At 39.5% G+C, this 21,148-nt stretch overlaps 1 protein-coding gene and 1 pseudogene across 2 annotated transcripts in view; one reads left to right on the plus strand and one right to left on the minus strand.

Moving 5' to 3' along the window:
- Positions 1-1,102: 1,102 nt before the first annotated feature.
- The window catches only part of LOC148420747 (E3 ubiquitin-protein ligase DTX4-like), a 29,405-nt gene continuing 9,359 nt past the window's right edge, over positions 1,103-21,148 (minus strand). For both annotated transcript variants that reach the window (XM_088419302.1, XM_088419303.1), the window contains exons 5-12: positions 8,401-8,462; positions 8,116-8,277; positions 7,945-8,006; positions 7,687-7,853; positions 7,230-7,383; positions 7,038-7,127; positions 5,774-5,872; positions 1,103-5,688 (exon numbers count right to left, since the gene is read on the minus strand). In XM_088419302.1, the coding sequence (XP_088275428.1) occupies positions 5,557-5,688; positions 5,774-5,872; positions 7,038-7,127; positions 7,230-7,383; positions 7,687-7,853; positions 7,945-8,006; positions 8,116-8,277; positions 8,401-8,462 (928 nt within the window). In that variant the 3' untranslated portion in view covers positions 1,103-5,556. The remainder of the gene's footprint in view (positions 5,689-5,773; positions 5,873-7,037; positions 7,128-7,229; positions 7,384-7,686; positions 7,854-7,944; positions 8,007-8,115; positions 8,278-8,400; positions 8,463-21,148) is intronic.
- Positions 16,166-20,548, plus strand: LOC148420748 (uncharacterized; annotated as a pseudogene).

A 21,148-nucleotide genomic window follows, 5' to 3' on the forward strand; every position in this document is an offset into this window, starting at 1 on the left:
TTATTTCTTTTTTAAAACAGATCTCTTCTATGATCCAAAAGAGGACACTATATGTTGAACCAACACAAATGAAGTTTGAAAGCTTCTAAAGTTTAATAAATCACACACTGATGACATGTTTTAATACATATATATATATATATATATATATATATATATATATATATATATATATATATATATATATATATATATATATTATATATAATATATATATATATTTTATAGCAGTCTCTCAGTCTTTCTTTTCTTGATGTAACCCCTGTGGAATAGGTTTTCAGCCAAGTACCCCTTTACAAGTGCAAAGCATCTTGGCGTAAAAAAAAAAAAAAATATATATATATATATATATATATATATATATATTTTTTTTTTTTTTTTTTACGCCAAGATGCTTTGCACTTGTAAAGGGGTACTTGGCTGAAAAGTTATATATATATATATATATATATATATATATATATATATATATATATATATATATATATATATATATATATATATATTTTTTTTTTTTTTACGCCAAGATGCTTTGCACTTGTAAAGGGGTACTTGGCTGAAAACCTATTCCACAGGGGTTATATATATATATATATATATATATATATATATATATATATATATATATATATATATATATATTTTTTTTTTTTTTTTACGCCAAGATGCTTTGCACTTGTAAAGGGGTACTTGGCTGAAAACCTATTCCACAGGGGTTACATCAAGAAAAGAAAGACTGAGAGACTGCTATAAAATTGCAGCAATAGAGCAGATAATCACGCAAGTTAATTGAATTATATTTCAGTAAGCTAAAAGGGGCGTGTAGAACTGACGGACATCTGTCGTAATGTATATCCCGCTGATTACTACGGCGGCTGATAATTGCAATTCCAACATATTTAATTTGCCGTTTAATTTGTATTTGCGTCATCTGTCGGTCTAATCGGCAAAACAGGCGTCCGTCAGCGCTGACTTAAGTGCCTAACCCTGGTTGTTGCGCTGTAAACTATACAGCATTTTTATGTAAACTGAATTTCACCTTAAGTGACATCAATAAAATGACACTAGGTAAATACAATGAAATGAAAACAGAAATAGTCTCTGAGATTTCATACATAGTTTATTCTAACATGTATTAATCAGTCATTCTCCAGCATTTATTGTAATGACCTAAGTCCTTCAAGTAGAGGACACACTTTAATCTGTGTCCCATCAGACCAGCAAAATCCCGAGAGCTCACATTAGGAGGAATGAATGTTTGCCATCTGGATGAACTGCAAATGGCAAAAAAAAAAAAATCTGCTTCCAAAAGTGGATCACAGCTCGAATAATGAGTTAGATGCCTTTCTCTGCTTTGCTCAAATTGTTCAAACACTCTGACAATACATCAGAATATCACTCTTTATCAAGACATTAGATGTCAACAACGTAATGAAGACATGTTTTTTACGTCAACAGAGCAAGAGATTGGACAAGATGCAAGGATAGTCAAGATAACGCGTCGGTCCAAAATAATCACAGTCTCAAACCATCCAAAAAATGAAAGTGTAAAAGGGTTTGTAGTTATTACAAATTCATTTGACACGCAAATAAATGTAAATCATCACATTCCTTTTCTAAGAAAAGATGTCTCAAATCAGCCTCACTTCTGTATGCAATGAAAATGGAAAAATCCATTGTATTAAAAAATGTAAACCAAAGTACCAAAAAAGAAAAACTCATGATGAATACACATTAAATGTACAACAAATTCTATTAAATCTATGATAATGTAAGGAATATACTATTGTCCATAAAAGTTGTCGCTACAGTTCACATTAACAGATAACAGGATTAACCATACAGTGAGTACCATCGTTATCATCGTCATCATCCTCCAAGTTCCCAAATGATATCATTACTACAGAAAATATATAGATATATAAAAAAAAGATAGAAATAGCTAATATTTTTTTTTACTTAAAGCATGTTGGTAGTATACACAGTACACAGCTATTCTCTCGCGACACGCATGCGCTTACTCGAACCATTGAGATATCAGGCAATTTACAGACCCAAAACAAGAAGTGGGCAGTGCATTATCACTTGCCATTATCAGGGCTCGAGACTAACTGTTTGTAGTTTGCACCGGTGCGCCCGTATTTTTTTCCTTTGGTGCACCAGCACAAAAGTTAGGTGCATCCAAGTTTCCAGTGCATCGCATAAAAAAAAGAAAAGAATAGATGCCTGCAATTTAAGATAATACTGGTAGGTAAGTGGACTAATGATCTGGTCATCGTGAAGTTCTTGGAGTCCGTATTGGTTGTGACTTGAACACCGTGGTTTTGTTATGCTTGCGATAGTCACACAGAGTCTCTTACATCAAGTATAACCTTTTCAGGAGCTTCACCTACAGTAACGGACTCAAGCTCTGTTCACAAAATTGCACTTAAGCAAATATGAAACATTTGAAACGAAGGTACAGAGCGTCACTAATAGCTTTCCCTTCCCTTAACTCTTTCAGGGCCATGGGCGAGAATTTTCGTCATGTAAAATATTTAGGTTGTGTGTCGGTAACAAGAATTCTTAACGGTTTTTTTTTTTTGTTTGTTTGTTTTTAAACAACGGGTAGCTGACACTCGTGGCCAGCGCTCCTCTTAATCATATGCCAATCAAGCACTGCTCTAATGTAGTTATATACATACTCAAACTGTTATTTTGCCATCAAAAACACATTTTCACTGTTTTTGTTCATCTTTTATCAAAGGGAAGGACTGCTGAGAGGTTTCAGACACTCCAAAAAAAAAAAAAAAAAACTTATCAAAACATGTGTGCGAGGATTTTTTTTCCTTTTGTCCAAAACAGCATTTGTCAACCATATGACCTATTTTCAAACAATGCTAACTAAAAATGTGGAATAAGATAGAATTTTACTTAACAACTGTTGTTAAGTAAACAAATGTAACAAATGGTAACAAATGTAATCCAATATTTCATATGATACCATCAATGTCTACATAGGCATAAAATACAATATTCTGTCGACCTTGAAATATGTCAAAATGCTCAAAAATGGCTCGCCTTGTCAGTTAACGCTTAGCGCTGAAAGATTTAAAAAGGCTGGTTGGCACCGGTGCAACCTTATTTTTTGGGGCGGAGTGCGTACCATTGAGAAAAGAGGTTGCCTCGGTGCCCAAATCTGTTGCAGTCTAAGCCGGTACGAATGTCTGGAATCAAAATCTCACAGGAACAAATATGCCATTTTACACAGAAGGAGGGGGAAAAATAACTACGAATACTCCAGATTTTTTAAAAGAAATTCAATACCTAGGTTATTACAACATAAACACTGACACCTCAGAGTAATCTAATGTGTGCCTGTACCTCAGCTTTACATTTGCAGGACATAACAGAGGGTTAAGGGAAAGGGCCTTGATTTAGATTGCCATTTTATACACAACAATAACCACTTTTTGATAACCAAAAGGTCAAAAAAATATCATGGCACTGATGAAAAGCATAAGTAGGTGGCGACATGAATGGGCCCCAGATACTTGCAGGCTAAGAGTAGTCCAACAGAAAAAACAAAAGGGGGAGCAGCATGGCACAACTTCATTTGGGACAAAAACAAAGGGGTGCCGTTCCACCTATCACTTGGCCTTCCTTCTCGATTTTTGTCATATTCAGCAACTGTAAAATACCATACAAGTTAGCGTTACTCTTATCCTATAATACATTCATAAATCCTTGTCCTCTCTTGCAGCCAGTTTTCCTGGACAATCCCCTTTCCCACAACAGACATCTTTCGCTTTTGGTCCCTTCTCTCCATTTTTTCAGTCATACCATTGTCTACTATTTCACGGAGTAAACTCGTTTTTGTCCTTTGTTATTAGTACCATTTCACTTTTCACTTGTGGACTGTTTGTACCTAGATCCTGAGTAGCAAATAACCCCTCTTTCTTCCACCATATGCATATTAAAGGTGTGTATCGCTGAGCAGCAAATGCTTGCAAAGATAGGATTCACTATTTTTTTTTAAATGTAGGGAATGTTTGTCAATAGACCTTTAGTAATGCTTAGAGACAACGTGTGAATGCTTTGGAAACTGTTGCGAAAGAGAGACGGTACTGTAATTCCCCAAATATAAGATGCACCCATGTATAAGACTGGTATTTTCTAAGTTACTGTGTATAAGACACACCCACATTTTGGCAACAATGTACAAAATAGAGAAAAACAGAATAAATCTGATCTTTTTTAAACTCTTCATATATTCTTGTGTTCATATCCGTAAATTATATATTGTTTCAGGTTTCCCACATTGTGAGCAGTCAATGAATGCCTCAAGAGAGTTAAATGCGCTCAAAGCAGTTTTCCTTTTTACTCGCAACGCAGTTCAAGTTCATTTTACCATAAATAACCCGAAGTTGAGCAGCATCGGTGGTTCACCAAGTTTATGATTGTGTGTATCTGACAAATGACCTTTCTGTGTTCTCTTAACAGGAATACTGTTAATTGCATCAGCTGGAGACATCATAACTTTGATATGATCCTCTCTGTTTTTGTTCCTGTGTGTGAACAAGGATGGACTTGGACGTTTGTTCAGTCTTCTTGCTTCTTTTATTGAGAATATTGCCCTAACAAGCTAATATTGCTAATAGCCAACCAACATCGCCCTCCAGATCGTCCCATTACTGTAGTTATTGTATAAGTAAGAATACGGCCGATATCAAAATGCCCATCTGTCTATAAAGACTCAGCTTATGTGATTAACAGATGAATCTTCCACAAATGGTGAAAAAAAAAAAAAAAAAAATCACATTTTTACATTACCGTTTATAGGACGCACCCATACTTTTGGCCCTCATTTTTGAGAAAAAAAAGTGTGTCTTGTATTTGGGGAATTACGGTAACCGGGACACTGTTGCAAAGATTAGCACCTTTTTGCCACTCCTTTGCCGAAGTATGGAAATCTCTGGAACACTTTGCCAACTCTTGGCAACAGTAGCAGGCGATTCTAGCGGCCAAAAGGTCCGCGTACCTTTTCCCTGCATTCACTTGTCTGCTGTCCACCATTGGAGATGGCTTGAATAATTATGGTGATGAATTAAGTTACATGTTGGTGCAGGCTGAGCCTTGATTTTAAATTGCTGTTTCATGAACCGCTTCACCATTCTCTTTTGCTCTAAGGATCCTTAAACTCATCCAAACAGGTGCTGTGAAACAGATTAAGTACCACTATTTGCATTCCTCAGTGTGAAGAACTAAGTGTCACGTCCTCTCTAGCATCGGCAATCTTAACCCACATTTCACTATTTTTGCAAGCATTCACTGCTCATTGAAATATGGGCTTTAGAGAGTATTTAACTGTACAGTATTGGAATAACAGGCAAACTACTAGTCAGAAAATCACAATTTTAAAAAAGTGGTTACTTGAACAAAAAGGCTTAAAAAAATTCAATGCACCCCTTTTAAATACTGCCAGGGTGCCTGTTGTTGTCCTCCAACTAGCCTCTGGTATCTGGTGAGGCCAATTTTCCTTCTTGCCCACATTGTCAACTCTGGTTCCACAGCTGATCACTTTTCTGTCAATTCATCATCTTCTGTGATGCCCTGAGCTCGGAGCTCATCCAGAACATTGTCTAGGTGTCCAGGGTCAGGAAAGCCATGACCTGTCAGGTTGGAGCCAAACTCTGTTTTGTGGTGAACCTAAAGAAGAACAGGACAATTGATTCGCTGGAATCTAATATGACAGGTCTACTATATTTTAATAATGATAAACTCAAGAGTGTACCTCATTCCATATGACTGTGTCAGATTCACCAGTGGTGCTTGAAGTTCCAACTGAAAAGATCAACCTACGGTCCCACGCCACCAGAAGCAGGCGCAATACCTGGTGACAAACATTCAGATATGTGACGAACAGTCGCAGTGAAACAAATCCTAAAATTACTTTTAACCTAATCCCACACTCACTAGTTTTCATCGCAGAAAAGGCAACTTCCATGAACGGTTAAAATTGAGGTATAGAAAAAATGCTGATTATCTTATAATAAAAACTACTGAACTTCTCAGAGCACATGTCGACCTCATTTCAAACAACATACTGTTGCAACATACAAGAGCGAGGCAATGTAAACGTGCGCGTAAACGCAAATGCTGAAACTACAGTTGCAACAATAAAATGATTTGAAGCTTCAATGCTTTATTTTTTGACCGTATTAAGCCTTGTAAATGACATTATTTTATTTTGTATTCAAATTCATGCTATTCAAACACAGATATCTGGTAAAAATTGGTGTGGTTTGAGTTATGCGGTCATAAATCGACCCCCTAATATGGAGGTTGAAAATGAGGAAAAAAACTTGACTTGTACTTGGAGAAATATGGCAGATAGTTGTTTGTTATAAAGTGAAATGTGTAATATTCTCTTCTGTATTCTCAGTTGTTCTTTCACAAAGCATAAAAGGTAAATGTCTTTTAAAGTATATTTGCATATTTTAATTTATTGGGCTGAAAAGTGGTCATCTCATGATTCAGAGGTTCTTGGTTCCGTCCCTAGCCATTGTGACCATGTTGAAGTATCCCTGAGCAAGATACAGAAACCCTGGGTGCTACTGATAGTGTGTCATCAGTAGTTGAACGAGTAGTCTAATGGAAAGCACTTTGAAAGCCTTGTAGGGAAAAGCAGCACTATACAACTGAAATACCGTTTACTATCCAAATACCAGATTATTTAAAAGATGTTTTTTTAAGTCAGCTATCCAAATTCCACATTATTCGATATCTGCAGCTCTAAAGAGATGGAGAGACAATATGAACAAAGTAATTGAAAATGGTCAAACTCTGCAGAGTAGAAAATCAAGCAATAATTTTCTAGTAAAAGACCAAAAAAAAACAAAAAACATACCAGACCAGGTTAGACCACAAACATGCAACCTTGCACTGTTTCATTTTATGGGGCACAATCACGATGGAACAATAAAAGGACATCACGGAAACGTTTTGACAAAGTCATGCGTTCACGCATCAGTAATAGCATGGTGAAATATGTTTACCTTGCGCCCTTTGTCACTGTCTGGAAGGTAGCAGTGTCTTGGAAAGCCTCTGGCTGTGAAGGGCTTCCCTGGATTCGGATGCTCTGGTCCCTGACCACACACAAGACGAAATTCCACAGTGATCTTCACTGTTTAAAGAATAAGGATGCAATTCAAAATAACAAACGAAGAGTGTGACTTCTTTTCAAATACCTGAATGCCTGGTGGAATGTTATAGATTATGCGAATGGTTTTGCAGTCGGGATGCCCCGGTAGTGAGTGAGGGATAATGTGATACTCCATCTTCCCTGCTGGTTGGTTTCCAGTCTTTACACCGTAGATAGTTTTACAGGTGGGACACTGAAGACTGATGTAAAAGGGTGACATTCGGTATATTAAAGGATTTCATTGAATTCATATCAATAGGGAGCAAAGAAGGAGTCTTAAGTACAGGGCAACAAAACCGGATATGACATTTTAATTGTTAATTCTGTGTTCTATGTCTATACTTGAGTTGACAATTGTGGCAAGATGGCATTATCAAGAGTTTTTGTGTATGCAACCCCCAAAGCACCAAAGGGGAAGGACACTCACAAATTTTAACTGTATAATTTTGGGCTGAATTGTTGAGGCATGTTTTCTTTACTAGTAAAAGAAGATTTTAACACACCTGCCATCCTTGTTGCCATTATTATACATGGCCACCAGACACTGGAAATGATACTGGTGTCCACACTGAGCCAGTCGACCAACAGATTCTGCTCTGGACACAGGTCCCACCCCTGGACCTTTGTATCCAGAAGGGCCCCCTAAAGGTTCCATACATATAGTACAATCCTGGAGGAGCAAACAAACAGTAAGACCAAACCAAATTCTCACGCTTCCCCAATCTTTGAATCTAATCTGGAAGCGTATCTACTGGTCTTACCTCATCTGGTGGACTCCTTACTTTTTGCAGGTACTTCTTCACCACATCCTCTGGAGTCTTACCTACAGACGTTATGAAAGCATACTTGATGAGACAGTTTTATATGTATTAGGGTATTCATTGAGAGCACAATGCAATCTCTATTGATGTACTCTGGAAACCCGTGCTTACCCTTGCGGGCCTGTTTCTTGGTGGTCTTTCTGCAGCAGTGGCCAAAGCCTGGCACGGGTTTGATGTCACTCTTGCTGACAGGTGGAGGGTGTAGAACAAGTTTAGGAGGTCTTGTCAGGCACACTGGCAGAGCAGCGGCACTCATCAGAATACCTGTGATACCTGAAAAACAAAAAAAGATCGAAGAAGTTAAGTTCGAAAGAAAGGTTTTTGACAAGTTATTGTGCCGTGTATTGTCATTTCAATGTCATTTTGAATGCTGCAGCATAGCTCACAAGATCTCACCTGCCAGTGCAGGGTGAACGGGACTAGATCCGTTGAGATTCTTCACGGGCACAGTGGGCACACTGCAAAATAAGTCACAAATTGTTCACGGTTGTGTTGAGTGACTTACCGTTTCTCAATTATGTTACCGCTTCATTGTCTCAAATCAATAAAAACAAATGTAGAGCCTCACATTGAAAAACAGATGACAGTCATTTTTATCCTAGCCTCAAAAGGACATCCGACTTTGCTCCCCCCAAAAAAGAAATCTAATGAATAGTAAAAGGGGATTAAAAAAAAAAAAAGGTATCCAAAATGTAGTCCAGCAAAAAAAAACACATCTAGCACTTTCCTTTCTTTGTCTGCATCTTTTGCGGTCTTTGTATTGCGGTTACTGAGAACACACTGACACGGTATGATGGTTATGACCAAGGATGGCTGTGTGTGTGTGTGTGTGTGTTTTTCCGAGCTAATCCAGAGATTTTCCATCTGCTCAGGAATGGACGTCATACAGCCACACTCTAGGATTACCTGCATCGTCACAAAGCCAATCATCTCTCACTGACAAATCATGTACACAGACTTTGATAAAGAGTTTACTCTGCATATTTGAAACTTAAATGTATTTTATATTTGCATGCTATTAAAAAAATATTTTAGCTATCAGTATTATGTGGTATTGAGGAAGTTTATACAATTATTGTGGTAGAGGAACTGTCTTTCATATTAATTAAAGCTTCATTTACCTGTTTTTGGTTCTCCAAAACAAAGCTAGGAATGATTAGTCCAGAAAGTATTCCAGTTAACTCACTTTTAATGATACTAATGACAAATATTAAAGATTTTAATCAATATATTGAATTGTCCGAACTGTGACATAATAGGTATCCACCCAGTGGCAGTGAAATACAGGACCAGTACCGGTTCTGGAAAGGGCACCATAATTTGTCGGGCCACCACACGAGAACAAGACGAGACGAGAAATGGAGCGATGCTAGTTAGTGGCTAATTTATAACAGAGGCTGCGCTACACGCAGGCAACAGACGCCGCACAACAAAATGTCAGCGTAATTAGGTAGTTTTTTAGTGCCCTGCATTGGATCGAACGTGATTTCAGAACAACTTTGTGTTGTTTGTCTGTAATGGGTGTCGCAGTTCATTCAGGTAAGGGAGTTTTGTATTAGAAAGAGTTGGCACTGTTCTTGCGATGTGCATTTCTGTGAAGAACTTCAAAATAAAAACGTTCATGTCAATACATTATTTGGCGAGCTCAGTTTGGCATTGCGTTTTATTGTCATGCAGTGTATTCTGCAATGTATTCCATTGCACTTGTGGCCCACTTGTGGTTTTTTTTAGTGCCCTGAATTGACATTTGAATGTGATTTCAAAATAAAAGTATCCTAAGGCTGTTGTGGTCATATATTACTTGTTATGGCAGAGTTCATTTTGAAGCATTGGCTGGCTTTCCCACAATGTTTGCCTGTTTTATAAAGTGGCTTGATATATGGAATTCTCCCATACATTTCACTACACTTATAGCTATGGCGAGAATGATTATCAGCTGGACTTATTATCAGGGTCAACATTTTTCAAATTCTTATGGGCAATAAAGTCCGGCGAAGAAAAACTAACTAATACAGCTGCACTTCAGTGACAGGGGAGTCTTGCTCCAGCATCATTCCGCCCATAGCAGCATTTGATTGGTTAGCTGTGCAAGAGCTCGAGCAAAAGGCATATATGGCTTAATGCACAGTCACGCAGGCGACACAGACACGACAGAGACATAAGATGCTTTGAAGTTGGAAAATAATTTTAAAGAGAATAATAGACTACCAAACTTTGAACCATAAAAATCACATTGTATTTTGTATTGAATGTGCAATAAAAGTAAAATTGCATTGCGTTGTGTTGAATGTCTGGTAGCCAGTGGGAACTTTGACCACTTTAAGCGCCAAAGTAGCAAAATTGCACCAAGCAACTTCAAATGTATTCCTTTATTGTGAACCATTTTCAAGCTACAACCTTTTGAAATAATACTTCGAAAATTAAATATTAAATTTAAAAAACTGATGCCTAAAGACTTAAGTTCCATCTCATCTCTAATGCAGCATGGCGAACACGCGGCAAGGCATTAATTCACGACGTCATCGCCCACATTTCCATTTAATTTTTTTTTTCTTTCACAGATTGATCACTCTGACAAAGGTTGAGCAAAATTAACAGGGGGTTACATCAAAACAATTTGAGGGGATGTGACTGCACCTGTCATGTGTGTGTGTATTCCTCTACGGCTACGTTTGTGAGAACCATGTGCGTGTGTGTGTAAACTATCTGAGAAATCAAACAAAATTAAGTTATTTTAACTTGCCATTTTCTGTGTAATTAAATCTGACAAAAATAAAAAAAAAAGTAGGCAAAACGGAGAGAAGCACTAGAGAATTACTTGAAGAAAAAAAAAAAACAACAACAACAAAAAACCTCCATTCTTTGATGGGGGATGGAGACTTAAGCTTTGTCTCTCAAACTCCCACAATCTCTGCGCCCTGAACACTTCTCTATTCCCTTGGGCCCAGATGGACATCAACTGGGCTGATTTAGATGTCAGACAATAACAGACTCCTACACGTTCTTTCTCTCACTTGAGTTCTCACGCACACACACACGCACACAAGACACACATGCACTCAAATGCACACAAAACCACACATAGACACTAAGGGTCTCTTTTCTTTTTAACATATGAGCTAAATATGGATACAAATATATATCACTTCAACTTCAAATATGTAGTTAGCCTGTTTCATTTAAATTCTCAAATTTCTATCACAAGGTAGAACAGTTTGAATGCAGTCATCAAGTTGGAACCAAATCCACCATGTTTGTATGGAAGTCAGGTGTGAATACAACACTTAGAGACTCAAATAAAATAAAATAGTAAAGGGAAAAGGTGGACCAACTGTCAGTTAGCTTTTAAAAGCTGGATTCTTAGCACGAGCGGTCTGGAATAATTAAAATGAAAACACTTCTCAGAACTTATGTATGGATAAGTCTGTATGCATCTAGGCCCAAAGAGCTTCCTTGTCCTCATTCATTATTTATTTATTTATTTTTGCTTCCCGGAATGTGGAACTGCAGGGGTAGCAAACATTCCTCACTTTATCTCTTGTGAGGTCAGTCAATATTTACGCTTACCATAGGAGAGAGAAGGGCGATGTAGCTGTGAGTGCAAGAAATGGTGTTTGGGTGTAACTTCTCCCTGTCCTAATGTGTCATGTGATCAGTTTTTAGTTTTAGTTTGCTGACACGTTTTTTTGGTTTAAACCTCTCTCCCTCTCACCAACATTTTGTGAGCCTTGGTCTTTGGCGCATTCATGGATACATCGAAGACACATACACACACACCGACACACAACAAAGTGTGCATATGTATATGCGTCTCCCCTTTCAGAGAATGGTGTCTGTCTACCCTATATCCACACAAAAGCTCTCCCCATTATGATAATTCACCATTCCGACACATGACCCCACCACGTACGTGTCACCAAGACTGAAAAGTCTTGTGTGAAAGGAATGTTTCTATAGCTCTGAAATTGAACACAAAGTAAACTATAAAAACATGAGACATCCAAAATTTATTGCATTGGATGGCAGCAGATAAAACCCAGTGTAAAAATAAAAATCACGGGGCAAAACAGAGAGTGGGGGATGGAAGAGGGGAAAAGTAGCAGAGACTCAGTATTGTGCTGCTAATGTGGCCCAGGCTTGTGTAAGCCAACAAAGGTTACTATGGAGACCAACAATAAGGCTCTTAGGGCCCCAGACTGCTTGGAAGTGAAGGAGCAGGATGAGGGAGACGAACCACAGTGTAAAGAAAGAGAAATGTCTGGAGAAAAGGGCATACGGATGAAAAAAATAACATAAAAAACACGCATTTCAAAACCGTTCGACCTTTTTTTTAAAGTGAAAAGCGATTATCAACACCAAACCCCTGCAATTTGCAAGACAAGATTCTTTACTTTTAACAATCCGCATTTATACATGACATTAGAACTGTGTTTGTATATATCAATGGTGTTAACATATGGCTCACTTAGCTTCGTGTTCAACGCTTGGATTTTCATCACAGTATATTGTGTCCCTCATTTTAATCCGTCGTAAATGTCACCACCTGTGTCAATTGTCACTGCTGGTAACAGTTTGTCACAGAGAAATGTTGAAAATGCCATATACTTAGGACCATGGAAGTGCATAATAGTCTAGTTAGCAAGTACTGCATACATACATGCAGCCAGGACTGGCTCAGTAATAAAGTATTAGTATGCAGGAACAGCTATTAAGAGAAAGTCTCCTCTATGTATTGCATTGAGCAACACTTTCTCCTCATTGGAAGTGACCAGCATGGTTAGGGAAGTCATCGTTTCAGTGATGGTTTCATGAACTGAACTGCATACTGCACACAATCTTGCTTGGCGCATTCATTGTACTGACTTAAAAAGTAAAAAGCAATTTTTACATTTTTTGAAGTATTAAGAGCTTTGTGTTCTTTTGCTTTTTAAATATAATTTAAGTGAAGAAATAATAGTTGCGCAAGGCGTTTGGGGATGCCATTTTCTGGTCAAAGATGTGACGGCATTCAATTAACCAATGAGCACATCGCAAAGTGACAATCGCACTCTGATCATCTTGTTTTGGTTTGTGTAAGTGTCATGTAAAATTGTTTTATTGTTTATTCAAAAAAGTGTATTGGGGTGGGGGGCTGGGGGTGCCCAATATAAGGTGCACATAATTTATATTGTAAAACTGTAAAGAAAAGAAAATACACCAAACAAATGATGTGACCATTCTTTGCTTCCCCCACAAGTCTGAAGCCTTTAAGCGGGTGTGTGAATAAACACAAAATGAGCCTGGTGCAAATTAAACAACTGGACTGAAACCCTTGAATAGGGTTTGCTTTCAAATATGAGCTGAATGAGTGACTCTTGACACTCATAATTATTTTGCAGCTCTACTGACAGCAAGAATATACAGAACAGGAACTCAGCACAAAGGAATGCCACATTTTTCTCCATTTCAGGTTTTGTGCTGAAATATCGTGATGTTAATGTTGCACTACAGTTCAACAGCGGTCAAAAAAGGGAAGTAAATACTGTCCCTACCAGGTATCCCAAGTTCCTCACTTGGCTGTGTTGCGCAGGTCCGGGTGTCTACAAACCAGCTTCCATGATTAAATCCTGCCTCCTGTGTGCAACATTGAACGTTCCCGAAGAGGATTGGCTGTCGCGATGGGGCAAATTACATTTTTTTAAATTTTTTTTAATTTCTTTAAACAGGCAAAATAAGCAAAATTTAAAGTGTCATGTTGCTGCATACGCATCCTTCGCGTTGTCCGATGTGCCTTTGGGTCAGGTTGTGCGAACTATATTGACTGCAATTCAAACGTGTCGCCTGTTTCGTTATTTACGCATTTGGTCTGAATGAATCATAAGAATGGTGTGTTTGGAGAGGTGATGCGGCGTTCCCTTCCTGTTAATTTCTTAACGCAACCTTTGTGTTTTCTAAACCACGGTTGTCAAAGTCATGAACTGCAGGATGGATCTAGCACGCAATAAGATTTTCTCTGGCCCCTAAAATGACATTGATTTATTAAGTGACCCAGCATCCTGGCTTACTGCAGCTTGTGAACCGCAGGTTTTTGACCTGCACTAATACTACACTTCCCACAATGCAGCGGTGGCGGCAGCTGACCTGGAGGCAGCTTCAGTTCATTATTCATCAGAATCATTAGCAATCATAAAAGCAAAAGTCAACTTTGTGACACCGATCAAAAACGGCAAAACTGAGGTGGACAATTAGAACAAGGTCTAAGTCGGACGACATGTTCACAGAGGTTGCTGGAAAACCTGTGTGTCTTCTGTGTGGAGAAATTGTGGCGGTAATGAAATACTATAGTCTGAGACTGCATCATGAATCGAAACGCGGACTACGATGACAAAAGAAATGAATGGAAAATATGCGACAACAGGTGGAACAATTAAAATGAAGTCTTAAATCACAAAAGCACACACACAAATCACAAAGCAAGGCTGCTGTCAAGGACAGTATTATTGAAAATGTTATGCTTAAAGTTAGTGATCTGATCTGTATGGAGGTGTCTGCAGAGGAACCAAAGCACATGGTAGGCAATGGCCAAAGGTGATTTTGTCAGGTAGGTTATATGGTCAATATTGCTGTGAAAATGATACCACCTAAGTTAAAGGGCAATCCGCCATAGTGAATTACCAACAAGTTATTTTTCAATATTTAAAAATATATAGATATTTGAGTGACTGATTATTGAAATTGCAGATATTTATTACTTTGAGAGTAAATTAAGCCTACTTTTGCCATTAGCCTCAGGAAATAAACTGCTAGTGCCTTCAGTAATACTGTCTCAGTCATTTAATGTGGATGACATGGGCATTTTCATATGAAGGAAGTTGGTCTTAGGGTTGTGCCTGTTGACAGAGCCATCAGACAATATTGCTTCATTCATCCGATCCAAACGTGAAGTGATACATTTGTTAGGTTTATATTAGGTTCAATTACCGTATTTTCCGCACTATAAGGTGCACCGGATTATAAGGCGCACCCTCAATTAATGGCATGTGAGAGGAATTGTAATTAGTGATGCTTCCCATAGCCGTTGAAAACCCAAATATATTGTGCAACCATGGTTATATATGCTGTTTTTCACTAACTTGTTTTTGGTCAGGACATTTGACCGCTTTACTGTCTTGTTCCCATAACAAAGAAGAACATTGTCGTGGGAAGTTGACAGATATTATTGTACAAGATGTTTTTGAGCAAGATGTTTTTCAGAGCCTGAAGGACACACTTAAGTGTCAATATCAAATCGGGAAACAGGTGTTGCGCCGCCAGGGCGGACGGGTAGGCCACCCGCCCTTCCTCGCGTACGCAACTAAAAAATACAAAAGAGAGATGCAGAGTACAAACAAGTAGAGTCTGCTGCGGGTTACGTACGGACGCCCAGCCGGTTGACAAGCGGAGCTCTACTTGGGTGTTGGCTCTCCACCTTCTCGGCATAGGTAAGAGGCTCATATGATGATTTCACGCAATGTCAACTATTTGAGAACTTGCATTTGGTCAAAATAAATATGCCAGTTGTTTGGGCTAAATAGCATTTGGGAACGTTGGTCTTTTGTTGAGTGTTGTCTTTGTCTCCTGAGCGCCGACCGGCACCGATCCTTTCAACAAAACATTTTTGGCGTTGTCGGCAGGATTGTGCGGGCTACGCGCAGGAGATAAAAACAGAATGCGTTGTTTTAGAAAGAGAAATAAGGGTGCGGAAGTGGCACCAGAGGAGGAGGTGGTGCCCGGGTGGGAAGGCACCACTTTCCGAGAAGTAGAAGCTGTCTTACGGGAGCGTGGGGGACGCCCTGGACCGTGGACAGGAGTGAATCCCGCCGCCACTCCGCTGGCATTGTGTGATATGTTGAAGCGGGTGGAAGTGAATGCTCGTGCTCCGCTGGGAGGCACGCTGCAGATGTTTTGGATGTGTGCGGAAGCTTGGAATCCCGCCGCCACTCCGCTGGCATTGTGTGATATGTTGAAGCGGGTGGAAGTGAATGCTCGTGCTCTGCTGGAAGGCACGTTGCAGATGTTGTGGAGGTGTGCGGAAGCTTGGAAAAATTGCGTGTTGGAATTGGATAAAGTTAGAAGCGCAGAAAATCAAAAGGGGCAAGAGGTTATCCAGTTAGAGGTTATAGTGAAAAAAAATTAAAGAAGAATTTGGCAAAAATGCAGAGTATAACGGAAAAAGTTGTAATGCATATCTCCCGAGTAGCGCGAAGAGGGCGAAAGAAGAAATTTTGTAAAATAGAACAAGCGCAAACCCGTTCATTTACTATTGGGCTATCAGCGCAGTGGAATTCGGAGGAGTGGAACGGGGATGTTTGGGGAGATGATGATTTGACTGCAGCCACCAACCTGTCGGCAACTAACACAGCTAGACAGGAGACCCAGATTAGCGGTGGAAGGCAGACACCAACAATTTGTGCCTGAGTTTACCACCATATTCTTGAGCCCAGACACCTGAGGTTTTCAGAGGCGGAGTTGACAACCAGGCAAGACCGTGGCCACGGCAGCAAGACCCTTTTCGGGACTGGGTCTCAGCTCCACATCTGAGTACTGAGGGTTGATAGGAAGCCAAAGGAGTGATGCCATTTGAAATGGTGTGCGCAAAAATGTGTCTTGTACGTGCTTAATAAAGTCTGCATATACGTTGTAAACTGCATGTTGCGTGATGTGGATCTGCGTGTGTATTTGTCAGTTTGCTGGTGTGTAACTGTTGGTGTGTTGCATGTTCATATGTTGGATTGTTGGAGATAGACGATATTGGTTGAAATGTGGCTAAAAGACACTGTTAGATCATGTTTTATTTAGTTTGTATAGTTGAAAGTCAAGGTGACAGATTTGAGATGGTTTCAAACCTGAGGTTTGTGGGCAGGAACTGGTCTATTCGCGGGGTTGATTTTCAGCACACAGGTGAAATGAGGAAAATGGAAAAATGTATTATGGGATCAGTTGAGACTGAATTAAAAATTAGGATGTTTTCGAATGCTAGATTAACTGGCAATGAATAATTAGTGGTTGAAACACAAATAAAATACACAAAGTTGATGTGTTATATGTGAGGCTATGCCAGGGGTGGATAGCTAGATGATGTTGAAGTGATTGTAGATGTTGTGTTTTCGTAGTTTAATAATATGTAGGCATGTTGTTGTATGATAGCCAGCTTGGGAGGCTGTGGTATGAAAATGAGAAGTGATTGTGAGTGTAAGCCTGTGAAGCTTGCTCTGTTGAAATGTTCACACAGTTTGCTGCATGTGTTGCTGTTATTGTTGTTGTCATAGTTGTGAGAATTGTCGTTGTTGCTAGAGTTGGTTTTGTTGTTGTTGCTGTTGTTTTTCTTCAAAGTGGAAAATATTTGAAATTGGCAAATTGATAGAGACCACTGAATTTGGTAGAACAAAGCTGAAGAAAAATTTCAAATAGCAAAATTGATAAAAGAGAAAAAGTTGAATTTGGAAGTGGCAACGGCCACTAAATGACTTGCAGAGAAAATAAGACAGCCAAGTGGACATCAAACAGGGCTGCTTGCGAGAATTGCAGCTAACGGGACAGGGCAGGGGCGCGGAGAGCAGGGGTGGCAATCAGGGGCCTCTGCCCCCCTTTTCTTTTTTTTTTACAGCAATTGCGATTTATTTTATAATTTATTTTCCACTTTCTGAAGGCAGAAATGTGACCCTTCTCTGCCAACCACACTTGTATAGAGGTCTGCATGGATGTGTGATGGGGAGTTGTATTTCATGATCCAAGTGGTAAATTTTGCATGTTGAGACAGAGGGAGGCAGAGAGGGCAGAATTGTTTTTGTATACTGGCCCTGTTCAAAAAAAAAAAAAGGGAAAAGGGGTACGCAAATGCTGAGGAAAGCCTGGCGCCTTACAAGATATGAATTTAGAAGGTGGAAGATCGATGCTTTATGTGTAATGGTTGTTTGGAGAGATTAGCATGATAGGATCAGATTTTATGGTAAAATAGATTCAACTGTGCAAAAGGAGGATGAACCAGTTGATATGTTAATTGTTTGTTATAGTATAGTTTGTAAGCGTTTTTTTTTTTTAAACAAATCGCATTATGGTAGATAATGGATAAACGGTTTGAACATATTGACAGCAACTGAGAAGGGTTGCAGGGCTGGATGGAATTATATTATAAACAAAAATGTAGACGTGAGTGATATCCAACACTCAGAGATTAGATAAATTGATTATTCAGCTGAGAGTGGAGTAGTAGAAGAAAAGAGTAGTCAATGGGCTGACTTGAAAGCTGTACACATGGTAATTATACAAGGAGGGCCGCAAGGACTCTGCATATTTACAGATTCGTGGTCAGTAGACCAGGGGCTTCTTATGTGGATGCCCACATGGCATGCCACAGGGTGGAAAATTCATTCGAAAGAAGTTTGGGTAAAACAGCCAGACGGTCCTCCCCGACCAGCAGAAATTATAGCTCAAGGGCAAGATGCTACTGTGAGCGTCTTATATCCTAGAGTGGAAAAATGGATAAATGTACCGGTGCCAAAATGTTATACAAGAGAGAATTAATCATATGTTTGTAGTATGCACTATTTGTCGTAATACAGATGCCGTGGTGGTGTTTGCTGATTGGAAAACCATCATTGGAGAGGCGCCATAGCCAGACCAAGGAAGACTGAGGGCCCAAGAGGTGACAGTGTCTTCTGCTGGGTCACATGTATCCTTGTCCTTGGTGCCACGGTCCAACTTTGCTGCGCAATGACGGAGAGTGACAAATTGGAGCAGATCCAGCGGTTCCACATAAGATGGAAAAGCAGTACCCGGGACCGTACTCAAGGAAACTACACCTGTCCAGCTTACCACGCCTGCTACGTGGTAAACGTCACCAGCAATTATCAGATGTGGAAATGCAGAAAGTGCCTTGCAGGAAGGGACATCCCGGTGATGGAACAAGGATGCAACTTAACCGTCACTACAGTGGTACCCATGTGCCACTTCAACAGGATGACCAGGGACTGCAATGAGCATAACGGGACGAGGTGGACAATTACCGTAGAAAAAACCCAGTTTTTCTATGACAACACTGAAATTTCGGGACGGAACACATTTTTGTATGTAATATGGGTGATACCTGGGAAACCTAATGCTACAAGAACACACATAGCACCAATATTGGACACCTGTACACACATGGCACAAGCTAGGGTTAAGACCCGAGTGTACTGGGAAATAAAATTCCCCGATATACCACACTGCACACGAAAACGTAGAGCTTGGTATGATATTTTCTTAGGAGGAACGGGAACACTGTATGGTGTGGCTAATGCTGCAGATAATGAAGTAACTAGAACAATGTTATTTAACACAGGGCAACATGCGTCAGAGGCTATACATCAGGTAGGGGTATGGCTTCCAAAAGTTATGGTAATCCCTGGAACCTCTCACTGGAGCGTTTCAAATGTGCATTGGAACAGTCCACTGAAGTTCAGGAAATTATACAATCACATACGTCTAACATCTCCAAACTCATGGTGTCCACATTGGTAGCCAGCGGACGGGTACAACATGCTGCTAAAATAGTACAACAGTCCTCAGCCCATCACTGGTGGGACATCTTTTCAGGGATGTCGGTCACTGCTAGGAGGACTTTGGTGCCCCCTCTGATTCTGTTGGTTATTGTAATAGTATTGCTATCAATATGTAACCTGCTAACGTGTATCTATGTAAGACGTATCCGAGCTGAGGTGGAGTGGGTGATTATGCAACGCATGAGATGATTGTACACCTTGACATACGCAACGGACACTTTGGTGTCGAGATCTACACTGTTAAGTTGACGCCTCATCCCACTCATGTATACATTTATGCTAGATGGCAAGGATATTTAACACATCAATATATTCACCGAAACCTAACGTTGCAGGAAGTATGGTCCATGTTCTTTCATGATATTTTTGAACATACGGGAAATGAAATAGTGTTACCATCAACGTTTGACGGGTATATCAACTAATATGTGAAGCCTCAAGAGTGGAATGAGAGGAATTGTAATTAGTGATGCTTCCCATAGCCGTTGAAAACCCAAATATATTGTGCAACCATGGTTATATATGCTGTTTTTCACTAACTTGTTTTTGGTCAGGACATTTGACCGCTTTACTGTCTTGTTCCCATAACAAAGAAGAACATTGTCGTGGGAAGTTGACAGATATTATTGTACAAGATGTTTTTGAGCAAGATGTTTTTCAGAGCCTGAAGGACACACTTAAGTGTCAATATCAAATCGGGAAACAGGTGTTGCGCCGCCAGGGCGGACGGGTAGGCCACCCGCCCTTCCTCGCGTACGCAACTAAAAAATACAAAAGAGAGATGCAGAGTACAAACAAGTAGAGTCTGCTGCGGGTTACGTACGGACGCCCAGCCGGTTGACAAGCGGAGCTCTACTTGGGTGTTGGCTCTCCACCTTCTCGGCATAGGTAAGAGGCTCATATGATGATTTCACGCAATGTCAACTATTTGAGAACTTGCATTTGGTCAAAATAAATATGCCAGTTGTTTGGGCTAAATAGCATTTGGGAACGTTGGTCTTTTGTTGAGTGTTGTCTTTGTCTCCTGAGCGCCGACCGGCACCGATCCTTTCAACAAAACAGCATGTCTTCGAACTTTTTCCATGTATAAGGCGCACCGGATTATAAGGCGCACCCTCAATTAATGACATATTTTCAAACTTTTTCAATCACAATGTAGTAATACTCAAAGTAATAACAATAATAACTCAAATAATAACTCTAAACTCTCAATAGCATAATAACGCAATGTCAATATGACCAACCTTGTTCAACTCTAAACACACAAAAGAAACAGGTAACGCTTATTTTATCAGTTCGTTCCCCATCTACGAATCCCAATCTCAATATTGATCCCTATATAAGGCGCACCTGATTATAAGGCGCACCATCAGCTTTTTAAAAAAAATTCAGGCTTTTAGGTGCGCCTTATAGTGCGGAAAATACGGTAGTTTGCCTAGAGTAAATACAGTCTTTTTCAATATTTTAATGAATTTTCCAATCGGTCCAGCCCTCGACTTAATTTTTTTTTTCGAGTTAATTTTTTCATTTGGCCACCTTGTCCAATTGACCTTGACACCCCTGTTCTAACCAGCGGCCCGTGC

Source organism: Hippichthys cyanospilos, chromosome 7 (assembly GCF_059441005.1).
Source record: "Hippichthys cyanospilos isolate Australia breed blue-spotted pipefish chromosome 7, RoL_Hcya_1.0, whole genome shotgun sequence".
Lineage (NCBI taxonomy): Eukaryota > Metazoa > Chordata > Actinopteri > Syngnathiformes > Syngnathidae > Hippichthys > Hippichthys cyanospilos.